This window comes from Cryphonectria parasitica (genome assembly GCF_011745365.1).
Source record: "Cryphonectria parasitica EP155 unplaced genomic scaffold M406scaffold_1, whole genome shotgun sequence".
Taxonomy (NCBI): Eukaryota; Fungi; Ascomycota; class Sordariomycetes; order Diaporthales; family Cryphonectriaceae; genus Cryphonectria; species Cryphonectria parasitica.
Window position 1 is genome coordinate 79,006 of NW_024468909.1, and position 19,110 is coordinate 98,115.

The 19,110-nt window shown below is 51.6% G+C and overlaps 5 protein-coding genes across 5 annotated transcripts; 3 read left to right on the forward strand and 2 right to left on the reverse strand.

Annotated features, from left to right (window-relative positions):
• Positions 1-29: 29 nt before the first annotated feature.
• On the reverse strand, positions 30-8,277 carry M406DRAFT_32824 (uncharacterized protein; the record flags this gene model as incomplete). Its single annotated transcript, XM_040920303.1, has 7 exons — positions 30-994; positions 1,134-2,712; positions 3,058-5,169; positions 5,238-5,989; positions 6,053-6,428; positions 6,497-7,546; positions 7,609-8,277. 7 exons carry the CDS (start codon positions 8,275-8,277, stop codon positions 30-32), a joined length of 7,503 nt encoding a protein of 2,500 aa, XP_040780385.1.
• Positions 8,278-8,927: 650 nt separating this feature from the next.
• Positions 8,928-10,829, forward strand: M406DRAFT_35639 (uncharacterized protein; the record flags this gene model as incomplete). Its single annotated transcript, XM_040923434.1, has 6 exons — positions 8,928-9,248; positions 9,313-9,678; positions 9,752-9,975; positions 10,041-10,488; positions 10,571-10,660; positions 10,713-10,829. 6 exons carry the CDS (start codon positions 8,928-8,930, stop codon positions 10,827-10,829), a joined length of 1,566 nt encoding a protein of 521 aa, XP_040780386.1.
• A 428-nt stretch (positions 10,830-11,257) lies between these two features.
• On the forward strand, positions 11,258-12,385 carry M406DRAFT_231518 (uncharacterized protein; the record flags this gene model as incomplete). Its single annotated transcript, XM_040915876.1, has 2 exons — positions 11,258-11,307; positions 11,377-12,385. Coding segments are annotated over 2 exons (1,059 nt in total), but the record flags the coding sequence as incomplete, so codon positions are not given.
• A 1,226-nt stretch (positions 12,386-13,611) lies between these two features.
• M406DRAFT_33586 (uncharacterized protein) lies at positions 13,612-14,099 on the reverse strand (the record flags this gene model as incomplete). The annotated part of the gene is made up of 2 exons (XM_040921077.1): positions 13,612-13,713; positions 13,812-14,099. Coding segments are annotated over 2 exons (390 nt in total), but the record flags the coding sequence as incomplete, so codon positions are not given.
• Positions 14,100-16,664: 2,565 nt separating this feature from the next.
• M406DRAFT_246669 (MFS general substrate transporter) lies at positions 16,665-18,546 on the forward strand (the record flags this gene model as incomplete). Its single annotated transcript, XM_040916417.1, has 7 exons — positions 16,665-16,742; positions 16,816-16,892; positions 16,946-16,997; positions 17,066-17,240; positions 17,297-17,392; positions 17,451-17,954; positions 18,020-18,546. 7 exons carry the CDS (start codon positions 16,665-16,667, stop codon positions 18,544-18,546), a joined length of 1,509 nt encoding a protein of 502 aa, XP_040780389.1.
• Between the last annotated feature and the right edge of the window lie 564 nt (positions 18,547-19,110).

A 19,110-nucleotide genomic window follows, 5' to 3' on the forward strand; every position in this document is an offset into this window, starting at 1 on the left:
ATGATATTCAGAACTGTTCTATATGATGACTACCTCGATGAGTGAACATGACTACGAAGAAAGTCATACCCAGCTCGAACAGCCTCTTTTGCACCTTTATTGCCATTATACGATCGATACAAATCGAAGAGATGCGCCGCGCCGTCTAGTATCCTAATGTGTGATTCCACGCCCTGTTGCTGCAGTGCCTCATGCGTCCTCAGAGCTTGCTGCCACGGGATCAGATCATCTTTGGTCCCATGGATGAGGAACGTGGGGACCTGATAAGTACCACGCTGAATCTGTGCCAGCGGGCTCACCAGCTGGATCTGTTCGGGACTCGGATCAAGGAGCTCATCAGTAGGGTCTGGAAAGGCATGACCATCACCTGCAGGACGAGGATCAGGAGCATGAAGGCGACCACTGCTTAGTCCATTGAGAAGGACCCTCAGGCTCCGGCCTGTCCAGTTCATGTGCAAGGCGATGCGTGATCGAGCATCGCTGGGACTCATCCATCCGCCCAAGGCCTGCTTCTCGGGTGGTGGGTTGTATGCCGTTATGGGGTGGTCTTCGACGCCGTCTAGTATATTCCATTGTGGCCGAGTAGCGTTGCCCTGGCCAAATGGGAAGTTTGGCTTAGACCAGAAAGCATCGTGGTAGTCGGACGGACAATAGAAGGCCAGCGTCGCGTCAGGAGCCCGGATGCCACGTGCTGGTGCAGTGAAGCCAAGGGTGAGGGCGAGGTGGCCTCCGGTAGACCAGCCCACGGCGGCTACGCGGTCCCCGTCTACAACAATGTCGCGTCGCCGGAGCGAGAGCTGGGGAAGCACAGTCCGTGCCCATGCTAGGGCATCACACACGTCTTGCATAGGGCCATCGATGAGGGTCATCTCTGGACAGAGGCGGTAGTCGATGCTGACAGGGAGAAAGCCGGCTTCGAGAAGCATGCGAGTCTGCGAAGGCCGCACATCTTTTCGGGAGAGCATGACGTGGCCACCGCCGTGAATCATTAGAGCTAGAGAAAAAGTGAGTTGGCGTGTTAGCAATACGTATAGAGAACTAGGATATATACATATTTGTTGAATGTATATATATATATATATATATATACACGCACATGAATCAAAAGTGTCCCAGTGAGATGGGTTGCTCACCGATGGGTCGCACCTCGCTGCCCTGAATCTGCTTCTCGGGATAGTAGATATCGGCTTCGAGTGACACATTACCGACACGCTTGAAGGTGACTGTCTCTATCGTCGCTGACGGTGTCACGTCACTTGGTGAGGCTGTGATGACGCGTAGGACGTTGGACTCGCGCGAGGTGCCCACAGTCCAGTCAGTCCAGCGGAATCCTGCCCGCCCAAGATGAGCTTTCCATAGTTTCTCGTCAGCCAACGCGTGCTCGCGCCCATCCTCGAAGAGCCACCAGCCTTCCAGGAGACCAAAGACAAGATCAAACCAGTAGATGTTGCGCGTCAGCTCTACTAGGCAGAGAACACCGTTCGGTCGGAGACATGTCCTGATGTTTGTACAGGATCGCGTCAGGTCCTTGGTAGCATGGATGCAGTTGGTCGAGAGGACGATATCATACTGGCCGACAAACGCGGGCTCCGGGTCCTGCTCAATATTCAGTACAGCATATCGCATAAAGTCGTGCTGCGCGAATTTCTTTCGGGCCTGAGCCACCAAAGAAGACGAGAGATCCGTAAAGGTGTACTCGAACGGCTTTTGGGTAGCAACAAGACTGTCCACCAAATGCTTCGTCGTTCCGCCAGTGCCCGCGCCGAGCTCAAGAATACGAATCGGCCGATTCGACGGCTGCAATGTCTGGAACAACCGTACCAGATAGCGAGCCAAGTTGACGGTTCCGGCCTTGAACATGGGGGCGTGTGTGTAGACGTTTTCCATGAGTGTCCGTGCCTTGGCGTTGCCAAAGAGAATACCTAGGGGATCAGTGCGCCCAGTGAGGCAGTCGGCGAGCTTTTCGCCTGTTGAGGCTAGAAGATTGTGCTCGAAAGCGTGCTGAGGGAAGTTGGCAACAATGGCTTGCTGAAGCTGGTGTGGTCGTTCGGATGGGACGGAGGCGATACCGCGAACAAACCCGCCATCTGCATCCTTTTTGAGGACACTGACTTCTTCCAAGATTTTGTAGATTTGACTCTTGACCTTGGCGTGTTTGTCGAGTACCGGCAGATCTGTGACCTTGTCACCAGGGGCCAGCGCTGCCAGGGAGCACCCCAGGTTCTGGAACGCCTCGACGATATAAGCGACGACAAGTTCCATTTGCGCAGGATAGACTGAAGTATAGAAGTCAGAAAACTCCAATTCTTTAGAGATGCCATCGAAGTCCTGTCGGACCGCCTGGAAGCTGTAAGACGCGGCCGATAGGAAGGTGTCGTCCACGGCCTCTCCAAGCCCGGCAACGCCATCGACTTGTTCACCCGCGTCTGATGGTGATGGGGTGAGTCTGCCTGATGAGGATGGTGAGGAGCCCTGAATGCGAGTGACGATGGCCTGGACGTCATGGAGATCTTGAAATTCGTCGGCCAATATAGTCACATCAAAGGCTTTCTTGATCTCGCTGAGAACCTCTGTCGCCATCAAAGAGTCGATGCCGAGATCGGACAAACGTGTGTCAGCCTCTATCTCGTCAGTCGAGACACCCAAAATATTTCCTAACATTCCCTGGATCTGTCCAAAAGATGCCGGAAGCCCATCATGGCGACTACCAGTCTGAGCCGGTGCCACACCCATCGGGTTCGGCTGCTTCAACTGCTCAGGAACTCCATTTGGGGTGACCAATTGGACCAGCGACTGGATATTTCTCAGTGCCAGGAGATCATCCGACGAAATGACAACACCGAATTGTTTCTTGATCTCAGACAAGACCTCGGTACCCACCAGAGAGTCTATTCCAAGCTCGGATAAAGTGACATTGGGCTTCACCTCGTCCACGGGTATCCCAATGACCCGACTGAAGAGCTCACGAATTAGTGGCATCACATCGTCCTGGGCACGTTGAGTGCCAGTTACTGTCGAATTGCCATCCGTACTGAATCTTCTTGGGGCATCTGCTACTGCAGTAGTCACATTTTTTGCGTCGGTCTTCGTATACTTGGGCAGAGCCATGATGTGGTCCCCAGAGGCCTCCGTCGAGATCGTACCGCTGTTCAACTTGGCCAGTGTCCTTGCCAGAGATCTGCTCGAAACGCCCTGAAAGATTGCCCCCAGGAACAGGACTACCAGATCACCAGTCTTGTGATCGAAGACAAAAATGTCGTTGACAAGTTTTTTCTCGCCTGTGCGTCGACTAAACGAGGAAAATACCCGGTAGGTTTGGACCTCCCGCCGCCTGGCCAGGAACGTACTGCTGATGAAGAGCTCGCCCAGCTCCGTACAGACGAAAACCTCGTCGTTGCTTCTTTCAGAAAGACAGTTGGTATGGATTCCTGCCACCTGGAGGAAATTGTCGAGTGTGACTGGATCACAGCTGCCTTCCTTCACGACCGGCGGTTGGCAAGCCAGCACGTTCACTATGCCCACGGCCTCCTGGGCTCTGGACACAATACTAGCTACTCTCCTGTAGTAAGGCGCATAGTCGACGACCTGGCCGAAGACCTGGTAGATTATGTTGCCGTTGAGGACCTGCGAGCCTTGGCTGTTAATGAGCTCGTCGCATTTCTCTTGACCGACGAGGCGCTGGATGAACTGTGTACGGGCGGCCTCATGCCCAACGGCCACCAGGGAGACGACGCCAGTGGCATGCGTTATAGCGGAGGCGGTTGCAATCGGCTGGTCACGACTAAGTATGGTGAATTCCCAATTATCTGGCTCTATGGTCGATGGGTCCAAGCGGAGGAAGGTGGTCCGGGTTGAGACGACAGACAAGGGAGAAGAAATCTTCAAGTTCTTTACTACGCATGCAGCCGTGGCGTGGTCTTTCTTGGTGTCACGCAACGTGGCCGCGCGGATAGCCATCTCGATGTACATCGAGGCAGGGCAGAGGCTCTGTCCCAGGACTGCGTGGCCTTTTGTGCAGACCTCGAACATGTCGTGCAATGTATTGATCCGAAACACTGTTGAACCTCCAGCTGTGGTCTCGGATATCTCAAGCAGTGGCAGGAGTCTTGGTTCCGCGTCGCTGCCCTGAGCCTGCGTGGACTGTTGCTCGACGAAAGTCCGGGGTTCGATGTAGTCTAACCAATGCTTATTTCTCTGGAACTGGTACGGCGGCAAGTTGATGTACGGCAACCTGTCCTTTTCGCCACGATGGAATGCCCAATATTGAACGTTCACACCAGCAGCCCACAAGTTGCTTGTGGCCCTGGCTAGCTGTCCGAGGGCATTACTGGAACCGATGTCGATAGGCTGGAAGGTGTGCCCCTTTTTAGCCTCATCAGGTGCCAGTGCTCGTCGGAACATGGGAACAATAGGTGATGCTGAGCCGGCTTCAAGGACAACGCAAGGCCCCAGATTGGTGACGATTCTCTGCGCCGCATCGTGGAAATACACTGGCTTGCGGCTGTGTTGAATGAGCATCTCAGCATCAATGCCTTGATTCCAGTCATGGGCCTCCGAGCAAGCTTCGATGCGTATCGAGGGCGTTTTGAAATCAAGAGTGGCCGCAACTTCTCGAAGCGCCGGGAGAATGTCGTCCACGAAACTTGAATGGAAAGCATGTGTGTTCTTCAGACGTACTGCCTTCAAGCTGAGGCCAAATGTCTCACTCTTAGCCACCTCCTCCACTGCGTCGATAGATGCCTGATCTCCAGCCAAGACAATCGTCTCGGGGCCGTTGAAGCATGCCACCTCCGCCGTGAGAGAGGGATTAAGAGACTTAGCTCTCTCTAGAAGCTGGTCCACCGTGCCGCGTTCTCCCTGCACTGAGAGCATGGCCCCGGTCTCTTGGCCCCAAGAGGACTGAATGAGACGGGCGCGCTCTGATATGAATCGCAGCCCATCGGACAGGGACAGGACACCGGCGACGACGAGGGCCGTGAGCTGGCCGAAACTATGGCCCACAACCATGTCGACAATCAGCCCGCAATCAAGCCAGGACTTTGCGCTGGCATACTGCAGAGCAAAAAGCATGCAGTGCAAACCGATCAAGTCCTCAACGGGGTCTGAGCTGAAGATTGTGGGATACAGGCTGGGAAGTCCCAGGTTCTGGCATATCCGATCGCACTCATTCTGCACTTCCCAGTCAGCCATATATGTATGGATATTACATTTAGTTGAATACCAGGAGGCCCACTCACGAGATGGTCCCGAAGGAGCTTGCTGTTCCGAAAAACACCCTCATCAAGATGCACTGTTCGGCCATTCTGGCCACCGATGCAAAGAACAACCGGACGCGGCTTTTCAGCCGTTTCTCTGATATCTGTCGGGCGTGCCTGCGACAGTTTCGATGCCACCTCCTTGAGATTCGATGCAGTAAAACTGTATCTATACTGAAATCTGCGATTCTGTTTGACCGACAGGTTATAAGCCAGGCCGAGGGCCGCCCTGTCCCCATAGTTGTCTTGCACCTTGGCCAGACTGGCCTTCAGGGCTTTGCAGTACTCACGAAGGCTCTCTGGGGTTCTCGCTGAAATGAAAAACGGTACCTCATACGCAGAAAACAGAGACATATCCCCATTTAAGACGACTGTAGAATGTGAGCGGTCGACGTCTTGCACAACAATGGCAGCATTACTTCCAGCTGCGCCGTAATTGTTGACTACTGCTATCCGCCTGGGAACGTCCCATGGCTGACTGCGTTGCGGTACAACCATGTGGTCTGGCTCTAGTGCAGGGATTTTGGCGTTGAGTTGTCTGAAATTCGCCTGCTTCGGAATGATACGCTTCTGGAGCATCAGGATGGTCTTGATCAACGCTGCAGCACCCGACGAGGCTTCGGTGTGACCAATGTTGTCTTTCACCGAGCCGAGGAATAGCGTGTGTGCGCGATCTGGGCCACCAAATGTGCTTCGAATACTCTCACACTCGATGGGGTCGCCCACAGCGGTCCCTAAGCCAATGTCAAGATGAGTATGATTTCTACCGCAGGTTGGGGTTCCAAGCAGTAGCTTACCTGTACCGTGCGCCTCGACAAAGCTGACCTCTTTAGGATCTGTTCCTCCCATCGACAGTGCCTTCAGATACAGTGAATTTTGTGAGCTAGAGACTGGGACAGTAATTGGGGTGCAGTTTCCTCCTTGGTTGACGGCTGAACCGGTGATGACGGCTAAGATTGAGTCACCGTCAGCACGGGCGCGCTCTAATGACTTCAAAACAACAAGGCCGGCTCCTTCGCCACGACAGTATCCATTAGCACTCGCATCGAAGGCTTTGGACGCGCCTGTAGGACTTAGGAATGATGCAGCCGCGAGATTCTGGTACAGGGAAGGGCTGGTAATCACATGGACACCTCCCGCCACGGCCATCGAACACTCGCTATTCTTGATGGCCTTGACATCTACAATGTTAGTATCCTAGTATCCATGGCTCAATATGGGAGAAGACAAACATGACTCACGTTGACAGCGGAATGAATTGCCACCGCCCCAGACGAACAGGCCGTATCATATGTGATGGAAGGGCCAGTCCACCCAAAATGATGACTCACGCGCCCGCTGATGAAAGCACGCAGTGTTCCAAGCGCAGAAAACGCAGTGGCATCGTGCGATGCAATGTTGTCGGCATAGTCGACTGAGCCGACGCCCAGAAAGCAACCAACGTCGTCAGGAAACTTCTCGGGTGACGATTCGATCCCAAAGTAGCCAGCCGACTCGAGCGCCTCGTATGCTACCTGGAGCGCCAGGCGCTGTTGCGGATCCATGTACTTGGCCTCGCGACCGGAAATGCCAAAGAATCGGTGGTCAAAAACATCGGGATGCTGGAGAAAGTTACCCCAGAAGGGCACTTTTGGATTACGTGTAATGTTTGCCACTTCGAATCGATCCGAGGGAATTCGCCGGACAGTTGCCATACCTGCATTGAGCAGCTCCCAGAACTCCTCGAGGGAGTCGGCATCTGGATAGCGACAGGCCATGCCGATGACCGCAACGGCGGATGCGTGGGCAGAGGTAGCGCCATCTTCGTGGTCATGTGTAGCGCCCTTGTGGTAGCCACTTGGCTTGTTATTTTTTGGAATCGTTGAGTTCTTCGTCAGCGAACGTGGGATTGTTGCCTCGGCACCGACACGGACGATATCATCTACCGGAACTTGGCTGTGCGCCGCAGCCTGGCGCACGGTTTCGTACCACTGGCACCGGTCCAACAAGATGGACTCAAGTGCAACCTCGTGCAATGCCCCGTCAAGTATGAGCTGGCCCTCCACGTTCGACCGCAGTGGTAAGGCTAATCCCACAGCATTGGGTAGCTGGAACCGTGAGTCCTGGTGGAAGAGCTCTTTCAAGCGGCGCACACCATCCTCATAGGCTGGCCGATGGTGGTAGCGTCCTTGAAGATGCAGTGTCTGGGCTGATAATCCCGATGCTGATAACCTTTGTTTGAACGTGCTAGCACTCTGTTCCCGTATCGTCACCGTGGCACGGTTTGTATCCGTTATACAAGTGATGTATCCCTGATTGTGTTAGCAAAGCTCTTTGTTGGTTTATCAAGCCACGGGGCCGGAAATCATCTTACATCTGGCTCAGCCTCCAAGATTCTGTTCAGCTCGTTGTATTCATCCTGGGAAGTCCAGCCGACAGAGACAAAGGCGGCGTGGTCGTTGTACATCCTCACCAGTTTGGCAGCATCTAGATCTACTAGTGCCCCAATGCAAACAGCGATGCGAAGCACCGTTGCGACGTGCTTCTCGAATTCGGCCTTGGACGTTGAGCTAGAGACCGCCGCTGCGGTCAGAAATCCGAGACAGAACCCCTGAATGTCATGTAGCTCGCTGGTCGGCTTGCGAGAAGAGCAAGCAAACAATGGCGTCGCTATCTCTGTTGTTGCCAGACGCCAGAAGTCAACCACATGGAAAAGAATCGTGAGCACGTCCAGTAGAACATTGTTGTGGCAGGGCCCTGTGCCTGTGATGGCCGAGGTGTCTCCTTGTTCGAAAAATCGCCATAGATTGCCGAGAATTTGCCTGCCATCTATAGCATCAAGCTCGGCATCGGTATATATGGTCTCAGCGATAGCCGGCCATAGGTCCTCCAGAGACTTGATAGTCTCGGCGAGGAAAGCTAGATCGGGCGTTGTAGTGATGGTCGTCCGCAGCTCTACTAAGTCTTTGATCCCGGCTGTCGACCGCTTCGGGCCGACCACCAACAGCGACTTGTGTAGTATCCACTCAGGTGCTGACGACATACTGACTGGTGAAGCCTGAGGAACGCAAACTCAAGCTCAGAACTAAAGTCAGGTGTGATGTCGAATCGGATGCGGATGATTGTCAGAACTCGTCGAATTCTTCCTGCAACAAATTCTGGCACCGGATTGGAAGAAGTTGTACATTCAACAATGACACCCAATGCACTACCGGGGCAGGATGGAAGCCAATGTATCAGAACGCGTCGAAGCTATAACTGAGACACATGTTTAATGACCTTTGGAACTCACGTATCTGGCGCTTGAATACACACTGACCTTGGTTCAAGGCTGCGCCAGAGCGCCAGTTGGTCTACTCGGGGGCAATATAGACAGACAGCCTTGTCCCACTTGGGGCTTGCACATAGCAGATAATACTCGGTGTCGGGTCCCGACCAATCATTGCTAATCTCAACACTTTCGACCTTGTCAAATCTTGACAGGCTCCAATGGGATGGGATGGTTCTCCCTTGCCTCGTCCGATCCTATAGTATATTCTGATGTGATTTGTTGTATTTAGGCCTGCAACCAGATATTACACGCAACTCTCACATTTGTTGCATCTTGAAATACACTGGCTGCGCTTCTCTGTCATGGCTGCGTGAAAAAGCCCGTAACGAGCCATATATTTCAGAGAGAGCAAAACATCAATCATGGAGTATGGACAGTATTTGGATCTGGAGTTGGTTGGGTGGGTACCCATTGCGCAACTGATCTTGGGACTGCTGACCATTGGCGCCGTCGCTCACCTTTTCCGTGTATATTGGCGGCTGAAGCAAATTCCGGGACCTTTCTGGGCCCGATTTACCAATGTACAACGTGTATTCTGGGTCAAGACTCGTCGATCTCATCAGATCCACCAAGCCGTCCACGACCAGTATGGCGAGGTCGTCCGATTTGGCCCTACCATGGTTTCACTGGCCAATCCGGCTTGGATCCCAACAGTGTACCCTATTCGACCCGGATTCCCCAAGGTGAGCAACTCATGCAATAAATGTCGTGGTGGGAAGTTTCGTATACTGATATGACTTCTTTCAGAGCAACTTTTACCGGACCCTGATGCCGTATACGAGAAAGGGCGGCGCGCTGCCTGCCGTTTTCAACACGCGGGACGAGGAGCTACACAAGAAGATCAAGTCCCCCATCGCCCCGATGTTTTCCATGTCCAATACGCTTCCACTTGAGGCCTTTGTCAACGATACTATCCAAGTGATGACGGAGCAAATTGATAGGCGCTTCGTAGAATCTTACGCCACCTTCGACTTAGCAGACTGGCTGCAGTATTTCGCCTTTGACGTGATGGGCACTTTGACCTTCTCCAAGAGATACGGGTTCCTGGAGCAGGGTCAAGATGTAGACGGTATGCTGATGACCATTTGGACTTATATGAAGGCAGCATCACCGGTAAGAACGGCCAGTCCCAGACCGCCCGTTCCTTACAAGTTTGCAGACGGAATGTGGAAGCTGACCATTATAGTTCACACAAATCCCCTGGTTCGACCAGGTCTGGCGCAAGAACGCTTTCATGGCAGCCTTTCGCAAAACTGGAGGTATGGCCATTTTAGGTATCGTGGGAAAATTCGTTGCCCAGCGCGCAGAAGCGCGGAAGTCTGGCAAGGTAATCGACAACGGCCTAGGCCAGCGCGATATGCTTTCTCATTTCTTTGACGTTACGATCGACAATCCGACTCTACCCCCATGGTACGTCTCTGTTCCCTTTTCCTTTAAGAATGACCAAGCGACTGGATCATCTAACACATACCCAGGTGTGTTACGGCATGGACCTTCTCCAACGTACTGGCTGGATCGGACTCGACTGCGACTGTCATGAAGACTGTTTGGTTCAACCTCCTGGCCCACCCTGAGTCAAGACGCCGTCTTCTCGATGAGCTTTTGGACGCAGAACGAAAGAATGGCATAGAAAAGCCGTACCCGTCATGGAAGGATGTTTGTGACTTGCCATATCTTGACGCTTGTATCCAGGAGGGTGTCCGACTACATCCGCCATTCTGTCTTCCATTCGAGCGAGTCGTCCCCTCGGGAGGACTCAGGATTGGTGACACCTTCTTTCCCGAGGGTACTGTAGTGGGTATGAATCCTTATGTTGTGAACCGACACAAGCCCACCTTCGGCGAAGATGCCGATGATTGGAATCCCGATCGGTGGATGGTGCCGAAAGAACTGAGGCAGAAACGTGAAGCAGCGATTCTCACAGTAAGATTACCAGCGCCCTTGATTTTGATTAGCTGGTGTCTTTTCTTTAGGGACCATCTGCCACTAACAAGTCAATGTGTAGTTTGGCGCTGGCAGACGCGTTTGTCTGGGGCGACATGTTGCTATGTTGGAGCTCAAAAAGATCGTTCCCGCGCTGCTTCTTCGATACGACGTGAGTCAGAATCAAGGATATGATGACGGTATCACCGCTGATCTTTGTCTAGTTTGAACTTCTGGATCCCACGCGATATCAAGTTGAGAACGCATGGTTTTTCCGACAATGGGGGATTGACGTGAAAGTGAAGACACGTACGGAGCAGCCACACACCTCCCTCAAGTAACACAGCTAGCCGAGGAGGTATCGATCAGCTTCAATGTGTGAGAAGGACTTGGCTGAAAATGGCCCGGCGGGCCAGCAAATTCGCGGCTATTCTTCGCCTGTGCTATTTTGGAGATATGTTAGACACTGGGTATATTCAATTTCGTGCCTAGGGTCGGCCACGTGCCGACCCAAGCTGCAGCTAAGATGTACCCCGCGTGGATGCAACGTAGTGAGAGAGGGTTGGGAGCTCGGGGTAACTGGTGGGCCCAAGTATGTCTTCACAATCTTAAAGTCATATTATTACTGTGTCCTTCCTCCTCAGATGAATAGTATCTTCCCGCTGCAAAAAAATCTTTCCCATCAAACACTATCCTAGGCGCCACCATTGAATGTCCAGCCAGAATGCCTTCGCCGCCATATCTAGCACGTCCTAGAACACCTCCGCCGTTACACATACCATGTTCGTCCGCAACCGTAACAGTAAAGGTGATCGACTCGTAAGTACTTTAGTCTACCGAATTTGATTTTGTTTAATGTTGTGCCGTGTTGACCACATTTGCTTGTAGAACTACCTCGTTGTTCCTGAACCCGCCGCTGTTTTGGCAGCCCCAGATGAAGGGATTCGACGGTATCGACGTACCTATCTATTGCTTTCTTGTTTCCAACGGCGAGCGCCACGTGCTCTTTGACCTCGGTGTTCGGAAGGACTGGGATCAATATGCTCCAAAGGCCGTCGATTTGATCCGGCGCACAACAAGATGCCACACACAGAAGAACGTATCAGAAATCTTGGACCTCCACGCGAGCCAGACCGAAAAGGGAAACCCCTCTGTTCGTAGCGAGGATGTTGAAGCTGTGATCTGGTCGCACCACCATTTTGACCACATCGGTGACCCATCGACTTTCCCACCCTCAACAGATCTTGTAGTCGGCCCAGGGGTTAAACAGTTCTGTTGGCCAGGTTTCCCATCGAATCCAGACTCGTTTGTTCTGGATGCCGATATCCAAGGCCGCGAAGTGCGGGAGATCGACTTCACGGCAAACCCTCTCAAAATCGGCCGCTTTGACGCGTTTGATTATTTTGGCGACGGCTCCTTCTACCTGCTCGACAGCCCTGGGCACGCCATTGGACATCTTACTGCCCTCGCTCGCGTCACTACAGCCGCTGTTGGAGGACCCGACCACGACTCCTTCGTCTTTATGGGCGCTGATGCTTGTCACCATCCTGGGGTCCTACGGCCAACAGAGTACCTGCCTCTACCCGCCCATCTATCGCCGTCCCCCATTAGGAAATTTGCACCGACCTGCCCGGGGGAGATCCTACAGGGTCTTAAAGCCACCAGCGACCCTACCCAGCCCTTTTTCACTCTATCGCCGGTTGTCTTTCCGGACCACCCGGCGGCGCTGGAAACAGTCCGCAAAATTGCTGAGTTGGACGCCGCGGAAAACGTATTCATCATTCTGGCCCATGATGAGTCCTTGAAGAGCCACTTAGACCTTTTTCCGAAGTCCATAAATGGTTGGCAGGCGAAAGGTCTGAGGTCGCGAACCCGCTGGCTCTTTTGCAAGGACTTTGACGATGTACCGGAGGACCACTGACAGACGTCATGGGCACGAGCAGCGGATTGTGACTAGAATCCCGGGCGCGAAGAAACTAATTTCTCTTTTTTTTTTCCCTGGCCATTTTTGTATGAGATTCCATTTTGCTAGTACAGAGAATCGTCCATGTTCTCAACGTCAGTCCCATTCACGGAATACTTTTCATCTGGTACACATCATGGCTTTAATCGATTGGATGAATAAGTGGTTAATCTTCACAGGACACCATTACCATTGCCTTGCCTGCAATTTAGACGGGGTTCGGATCTTGAGATCGTGGGTTTGAAGTCTAAGTTTAAGGAGTATCAATCTTTATATTTACAGCCAAGCCTTTGCTCGTAATAAGTGACATGATGTTGGCCAACTGTGCTGTTGTGCATGTTAGGTCGATGGAAACTCGATGAGACCCGTCCACCTGGCTCAACTCCGGGGTCAGGGCGACTGTAGTTGAAGGCGGGTGCATAGTAATGGAGCCGTTCGCTTCCTCATGTCGAATTCCTGTATCTGGATGGACCGTCGCTGCCGAAGAGATTGTAGGTAGATCCACGGGTCCCGAGAAGTCCCTGCATTCGTTCAAGAAGGCAGCTTCGAGGTCTGCATCCGGTTCCGGCACGCCGAAATCTCCATTCATTACACGGTCAGCATCCATCTATACACATCTTCTGCTACAGCTATGAAGAAGAAGAAAAAAAGGATGTCCAACCTTGTCCTGTGAATGGCATACTTGGGTATATTGTATTGTTAGTTTTCTCAAGGGGGCTTAGAAACATATCGTCCGGGTAGAGAGGGGCCATCCTGCGCCTGCTCATTCCGCGATTCGTCGTGCTCTCCATCCATTGTCCCTGCAGATCCGGAGGCGTCGTATCTCCACTTGGCATCTTGCCATCGGAAGGCTTGTAATTTCCCGCCCAGAGGGACAGTGATTCCGATGGGTTTCGTTCCTCGCCTCTATGCCACTCTGTCAAGTGCCGTGGGTGGTTCACGTCCGAGTCCCGATCGTCTTCCGCTTCGCTGTCATCGTCACCGTCTTCTATCTCTTCGTCGCACTCGTCATCGCCACTCTCGCCATCTCGATTCGAACCGATCGAAGTGGTTCTGCTACTTTTCAGTCTCTTCGCCCGCGGGGATGACAAACCCAGGGACGACTGCTTGGAAGAAGATAGTCGTCCTTCTTCTTGACTTTTCCCCTGAAGTCTCGAGTACTGATTCTTCAATGCTAGCGTTGTCCGTTGCGGCGTGTGAAAGAGGGCTATTGTGGACCAATTGGTGCCGTGCATGCGGACAGCCATAAGCAGCCGTTCGTCCTATGTAATCTCAGCATAAGATTACGGCAGCAACTGAGCCCTAGGCAGAAGCCTAGAATGATGCGCACAATAGGAAAGAAGACCCATGATGAACGTACCTCTTCTGATGTCCAGTCGGAGAAGTTAATGTTCGGATCCAGCACTTGGCGCCAGTGACTCGAGCACTGGTCGCCGCACCGCGAGCCTACAACAGTAGCGACCTTCGTCCAGTTCATACCATACTTTTCCACAGCGTTGCTCAGCCTTCTGTCCTCTTCTGGAGACCACGCTCCTTTCACTGTCCCACCTGCCAGGCTGTTCCACCATCGCTTGCGGCAGTCTTTGTTCGAGCGGCCTGGGATGTGCTCGGCCAGTTCGCGCCATAAAAGAGGACGGCCATTGTCGACCTCTACAACGGGTCACTTCATGTTCGTGTGTTTTGGGATTCTTTCTTCAAAGGATCTCGTGGCTGCGTATGTCACTTACCCTTCTGCACCAGATCCCGAAGCAAGGCGTCCTCCTCTGGAGTCCACTTTCGTCGCATGCGGTTCATACTGGATACCCAAGAACAATGTCTACACTACCACGCACTGGGCAGGAGAAGTGTTACTGCCAAGCGTTTGACTCAATAGTGTCTGCTGAGACACGAAAAAAAAAAAAAGACTCCTCATGCAGAGTCTATTTATAAGCTGCTGGTCAGAATATTGTTGAATGTTCTTTTGGGACGATTAGGATCCAACATGGGCCCGAAGGAAACTGTTAACCTTTTGTAGTGGGGGGCAGATACAGTGATAGGGCAGGGGAGAGAATCGGGAGGTCGCTAGCTTCTTACGAGCAAAGCAAACGATCTATAAGCTTCAGGGTTCGCCTTGACACCGTAATGCTCCACATAAGATGCTGAGCATACGGGCTTCGTGAAAACCGCTCGTAGAATACAAGCAAAAACTGGGCATTCACGGCCAGCATCTTAACATCTCATTTGTCTTTTATACATCCTATTTGGCACTTTCACATACGTACAAGATATCACAAAGAAGGAGTCAAGATATGACATCTCATCCCTATAGCCATACGTGACTTTGATAGTGAGGCTGGTCGTGGGATGCCGAAACGATACCTGAGGCCAGACGAGTCGACCAACAACCGAATAAGCTGCATGATCCTGCGCATGTGTGTTCAGTAAGGAGGCGGACTCGGCTGGCATCTGGTTCCTTCACAAGACTGTGGTGGTCAGACCGGCGTGACAACTTGGGGCCACAAGTACAGGATTCAGCGCAGTGATAAGATCCTCATGCACACCCCTCGATAGTCGGTCGTTTCCTTTTATCTCGGTTAAGGAACTCTGGTCTTGCCAATACCTAGTGCTTTGATAAGGATAGATATCGCATCGTGCCATTATCGATTACTCCGCATAGCTTACCGCTTACCACTGGTATGTTTGCCTTGGCCCCAAGTCCATCCAGCGCATGCATCCAACCAGATATTGCAGGTGATCTAGATGCTTGCACAATAAGTCTTGCGGCGCTATGAGATCATAAACAGCAAGAATGATGAGTTGGCTGACTATGTCCTTCCGTAGACTGGGTAAGTAAGTACTGTACGATCCTCTTGTAAATTGAGTTCATGCTATCCCTAGAACAGGACCATCATACTTGCAGGAGGAGTTCCAGTGCAAGGGCTATGCAGATTGAAACAGGTTGTTTAGAGGTCACCGGTCCTGGAAATAATTACCACCTAACACGGATAGTCGCCCGCAGGTCTTCTTGTACAGGGATAGACAGGTATATGTACCATGAACAGGTATTGGTGTGCGAGGACCAGTGAGTCATTTGGCCAGAGCTCTAGATAGCCTCAGGAACTTCGGCCATCCGGCTGTTCATTCGTTCCTTCTTTCTTTCTTTTTGTTTTGTTTGCCTCGCAATCGAGCCTGTTTCTCGCATAAGTAGAGCGTGCCACACATCCCAAGGGCCACTTTTCCCACTTATCAAGATGACAATAAGCATTGCGGCGCAGCTTAGGCGGCCCGGTACCTTGGGAGCCACAAATCTGGGTGGTGGCGCTCTTACAATTGTGAAATCTAGCTTGAATGGCTCATGGGACACGCGTAAGGCCCAGAAGGGAATAAAGCAGGATCGATCATTGCTTTGATCCTGAATCCGGCTGAAAGGCTCACATTTTACCACCAAGTTGACCCGATCCTGACATGCAAATAAAGTCCGCGGATGTTGCGGTGACTTCTTCCGGGCTTCGGCTTCCAGAGACCGGGGACGGTCAGCCAAATGCATGTCAGCTTTGGCGGTTGCTGAATGTTGGCGAACTCCGTGCTTCTAATCTCTAAGTAGAATGGACTCGCAGTCTTATGTCCGCGGAATTGTCAGATTAACAAGTGAGTCAATGCCAACGAACGAGCCGAAGTCGTTATGCCCTTGAGGATACACTGGGCTCTGAAGACTTACTCGGGGTCCAAGTGCGTATTCTGTTGTATTGTGGTTTGTAAGCAAATTGCCTGAGCAATAAATGCGGATGAATTCTTTACTCAGTGGACTTGATGATAAGTAAAATTGCCAGGCTGAAAGCCACAAGTGAGGCAAGGTTACTTTTTACATTGACGTGTTTGAGGAGGACCCAGCCGGACACATTCGGTCTTTGCCGAGCAGAACACGGACTGTGTAATTATTGAATCCCAAATCTCGAACTATAGGTATGTCTTGAATCAGGTCCAAAACTTGCTGTGGAGTGTCCGAGATTGAGGTCTGTTACTCCTTTAAAGTCAAGACTTGCCCGTTATGATGGAGAAAGGAAACAATAAAACCGCAAGTGTCGTGTCGGCTTCCGATTCCTCGCAGGTTTCTCGCCATGCACATGGAGAAACGTCGGCGGATTCTCGGCTAGAGAAGGGGACGGTTTCGGCGGGAGATGGCTTGCAGCCGAGTGTTCCGTCGAACCCAGAGGCAAGAGAGAACCTCTCGAGCATGAGACTGTTCCTTGTCATGTCTAGTCTGACGCTGGCGGTTTTTCTGATGCTCTTGGATGCATCCATAGTAGCCACGGTCTGTGACATCACTAAGTGTTTATGAAATGGCAGGCGTGTTACTTTCCTTTGCTCACAACAAGAATTCACAGGCAACCCCCAAAATTACTGGCGACTTCCACTCCCTGAATGATATTGGTTGGTATGGAACCGCATATCTCATGGCCAAGTGCGTTGCATCTGATCTCCCAATCTTGGCGGTTCTGATGTTCTTCATTACAGTTGTGCGTCTCAGCCGCTAAGCGGAAAAGTTTATACCTACTTTAATGTCAAGGTAGGTCTCATCGCGTTACAAAGCTAGGCCTTCGTACTACGCACATAAACTAACTACAGGATGGATAGTGGACCTTCATGACCTTCTTCGCCATATTCGAAATAGGCTCTGCTCTTTGTGGAGCTGCCGTCTCATCGCGAATGCTCATCGTCGGTCGCGCGGTGGCTGGCCTCGGTGCCTCAGGATTGCTTAACGGAGGATACACAATCATTGCCTTGAGCGTGCCAGATTCTAAACAAGCTGGTAAGCCTTACAACTGTATTAATGCGAGAGCACCAGCTGAGTAAAGACTATGGTAGGGCTGCGAGGTATTCTCATGGGCCTTTCTTTTTTCGGGCTGCTGGGCGGACCGCTCATCGGAGGTGCTCTGACGGAATATACAACTTGGCGATGGTGTAATAACTATTCTCTCCCACGATATTGGAACAGATTTTAAATTGACTTTGTGAACAGGCTTTTATATCAACTTGCCTTGTGCTGCTGTAATTTGGGGCTTCCTGCTAGTCGTTCAGATCCCCGGTTTTAGGGTATCGGGGGACGGAATGCAGCCCCTCTCGCAAATCCTTAAAAAGCTCGACATCATCGGGTTTTTGCTTTTCACGCCCACAATCGTCATGTTCATTTTAGCATTGCAGTGGGGTGGCACGACTTATAGCTGGCATAGCGCAACAATCATCGGCCTCTTCTGCGGTGCGTTCGGCAATCTGGTCCTCTTTCTGGCCTGGGAATATCGCGTTGGAGACGAGGCCATGATACCGTTGTCCATGGTCCGCAGGCGGATCATCTGGAGCAGCTGTCTCAATATCGCCTGTTTTACAGGTTGCGCCTTTACAACAACCTACTATTTCCCTGTATATTTCCAATCGGTCAGGAATGCAACACCACTGCAGAGTGGTGTCGATATGCTGCCGCAAGTCATAACAAACATGATCGTCACCATCTTCACCGGTGGTTTAGGTAAGTTATCTTCTCTCCCAAGACAGAATTCTATGCCTGTCCGCTGATATATGTACTTTCCATAGTCGGCCGTGTAGGCTACTATCTGCCATTTGCTATTGCCAGTGGGTTATTCACCTCCGTGGGGACGGGTCTAATCACAACTATCACACCAACAACCTCAAAAGGCAGGCGAATTGGGTTTCAGATCATACAAGGTTTCATGGGCCTGGGCTTCCAAATTCCCATTCTTGCCGTGTCAAATGGCGTGCGGAAGGAGGAAGTGTCGATAGGCAGTGCTCTTGTCGTCTTCTCTCAGAACATGAGCGGCGCCGTCTTCCTATCTCTTGCCGAAGTCATCTTTAGCAGCGAACTACGGAACTTTTTATCCATGTACGCGCCCAGCGCCAATGCATCTGCCGTCATTGCCGCCGGTGCGTCCGCGGCTGGCGTGAAGAGTTCGGTACCCGCTGCATTGTTGCCGGCTGTACGATTGGCGTACAGTAATACTTTCGATCATGTGATGTACCTTGCCACCGGGGCTGCCTGCGGGGCGTTCCTTTTCTCGTTGGGTATGGGTTGGAGGAGCATCAACACGAAGAAAGATACATGAGATAGCCATATGATTTATCGATTGCGCGACAGTCCCTCTGGATTTATAAAACATGATGTATACCTAAGTCAACTTGTGAAGGACAGCGACCGAAGAACGGCCATTCATATTAATTAGTGAAAATAATAACTTGAAAACTGAAATAACATCCCCTCGCCACAGCCCACCACCACCGCTGCAATTCAGAAAGTCTTAACTTGAATTCCGATGAAATTGTTTATTTCGATATTTATTACAACTCCCGAGCATTGATACTTAGGTATGTCACCCGGGGTGCATACGTGGATACGCGCTCGCTCGCACACACACACACACACACACATATATATATATGTATATACATCTATTCAACTCGGCTTTTCAAAATTTTCCTCTGACGATCTAGTAGTTTCATAGCAGAGCTTTGTCGGAATACGCTGCTTTTCAGAACGCGAGGTGGGGAATAATTATAGTTTGCACTGTAATGCATGTGCAGCCGCGGCACATAAGTGTACGAAGTAATCTTTGAAGGCTATGAAGTATGTACGCTGTAAATTAGAAAAAGCACAAACTCTATTTTTGCTA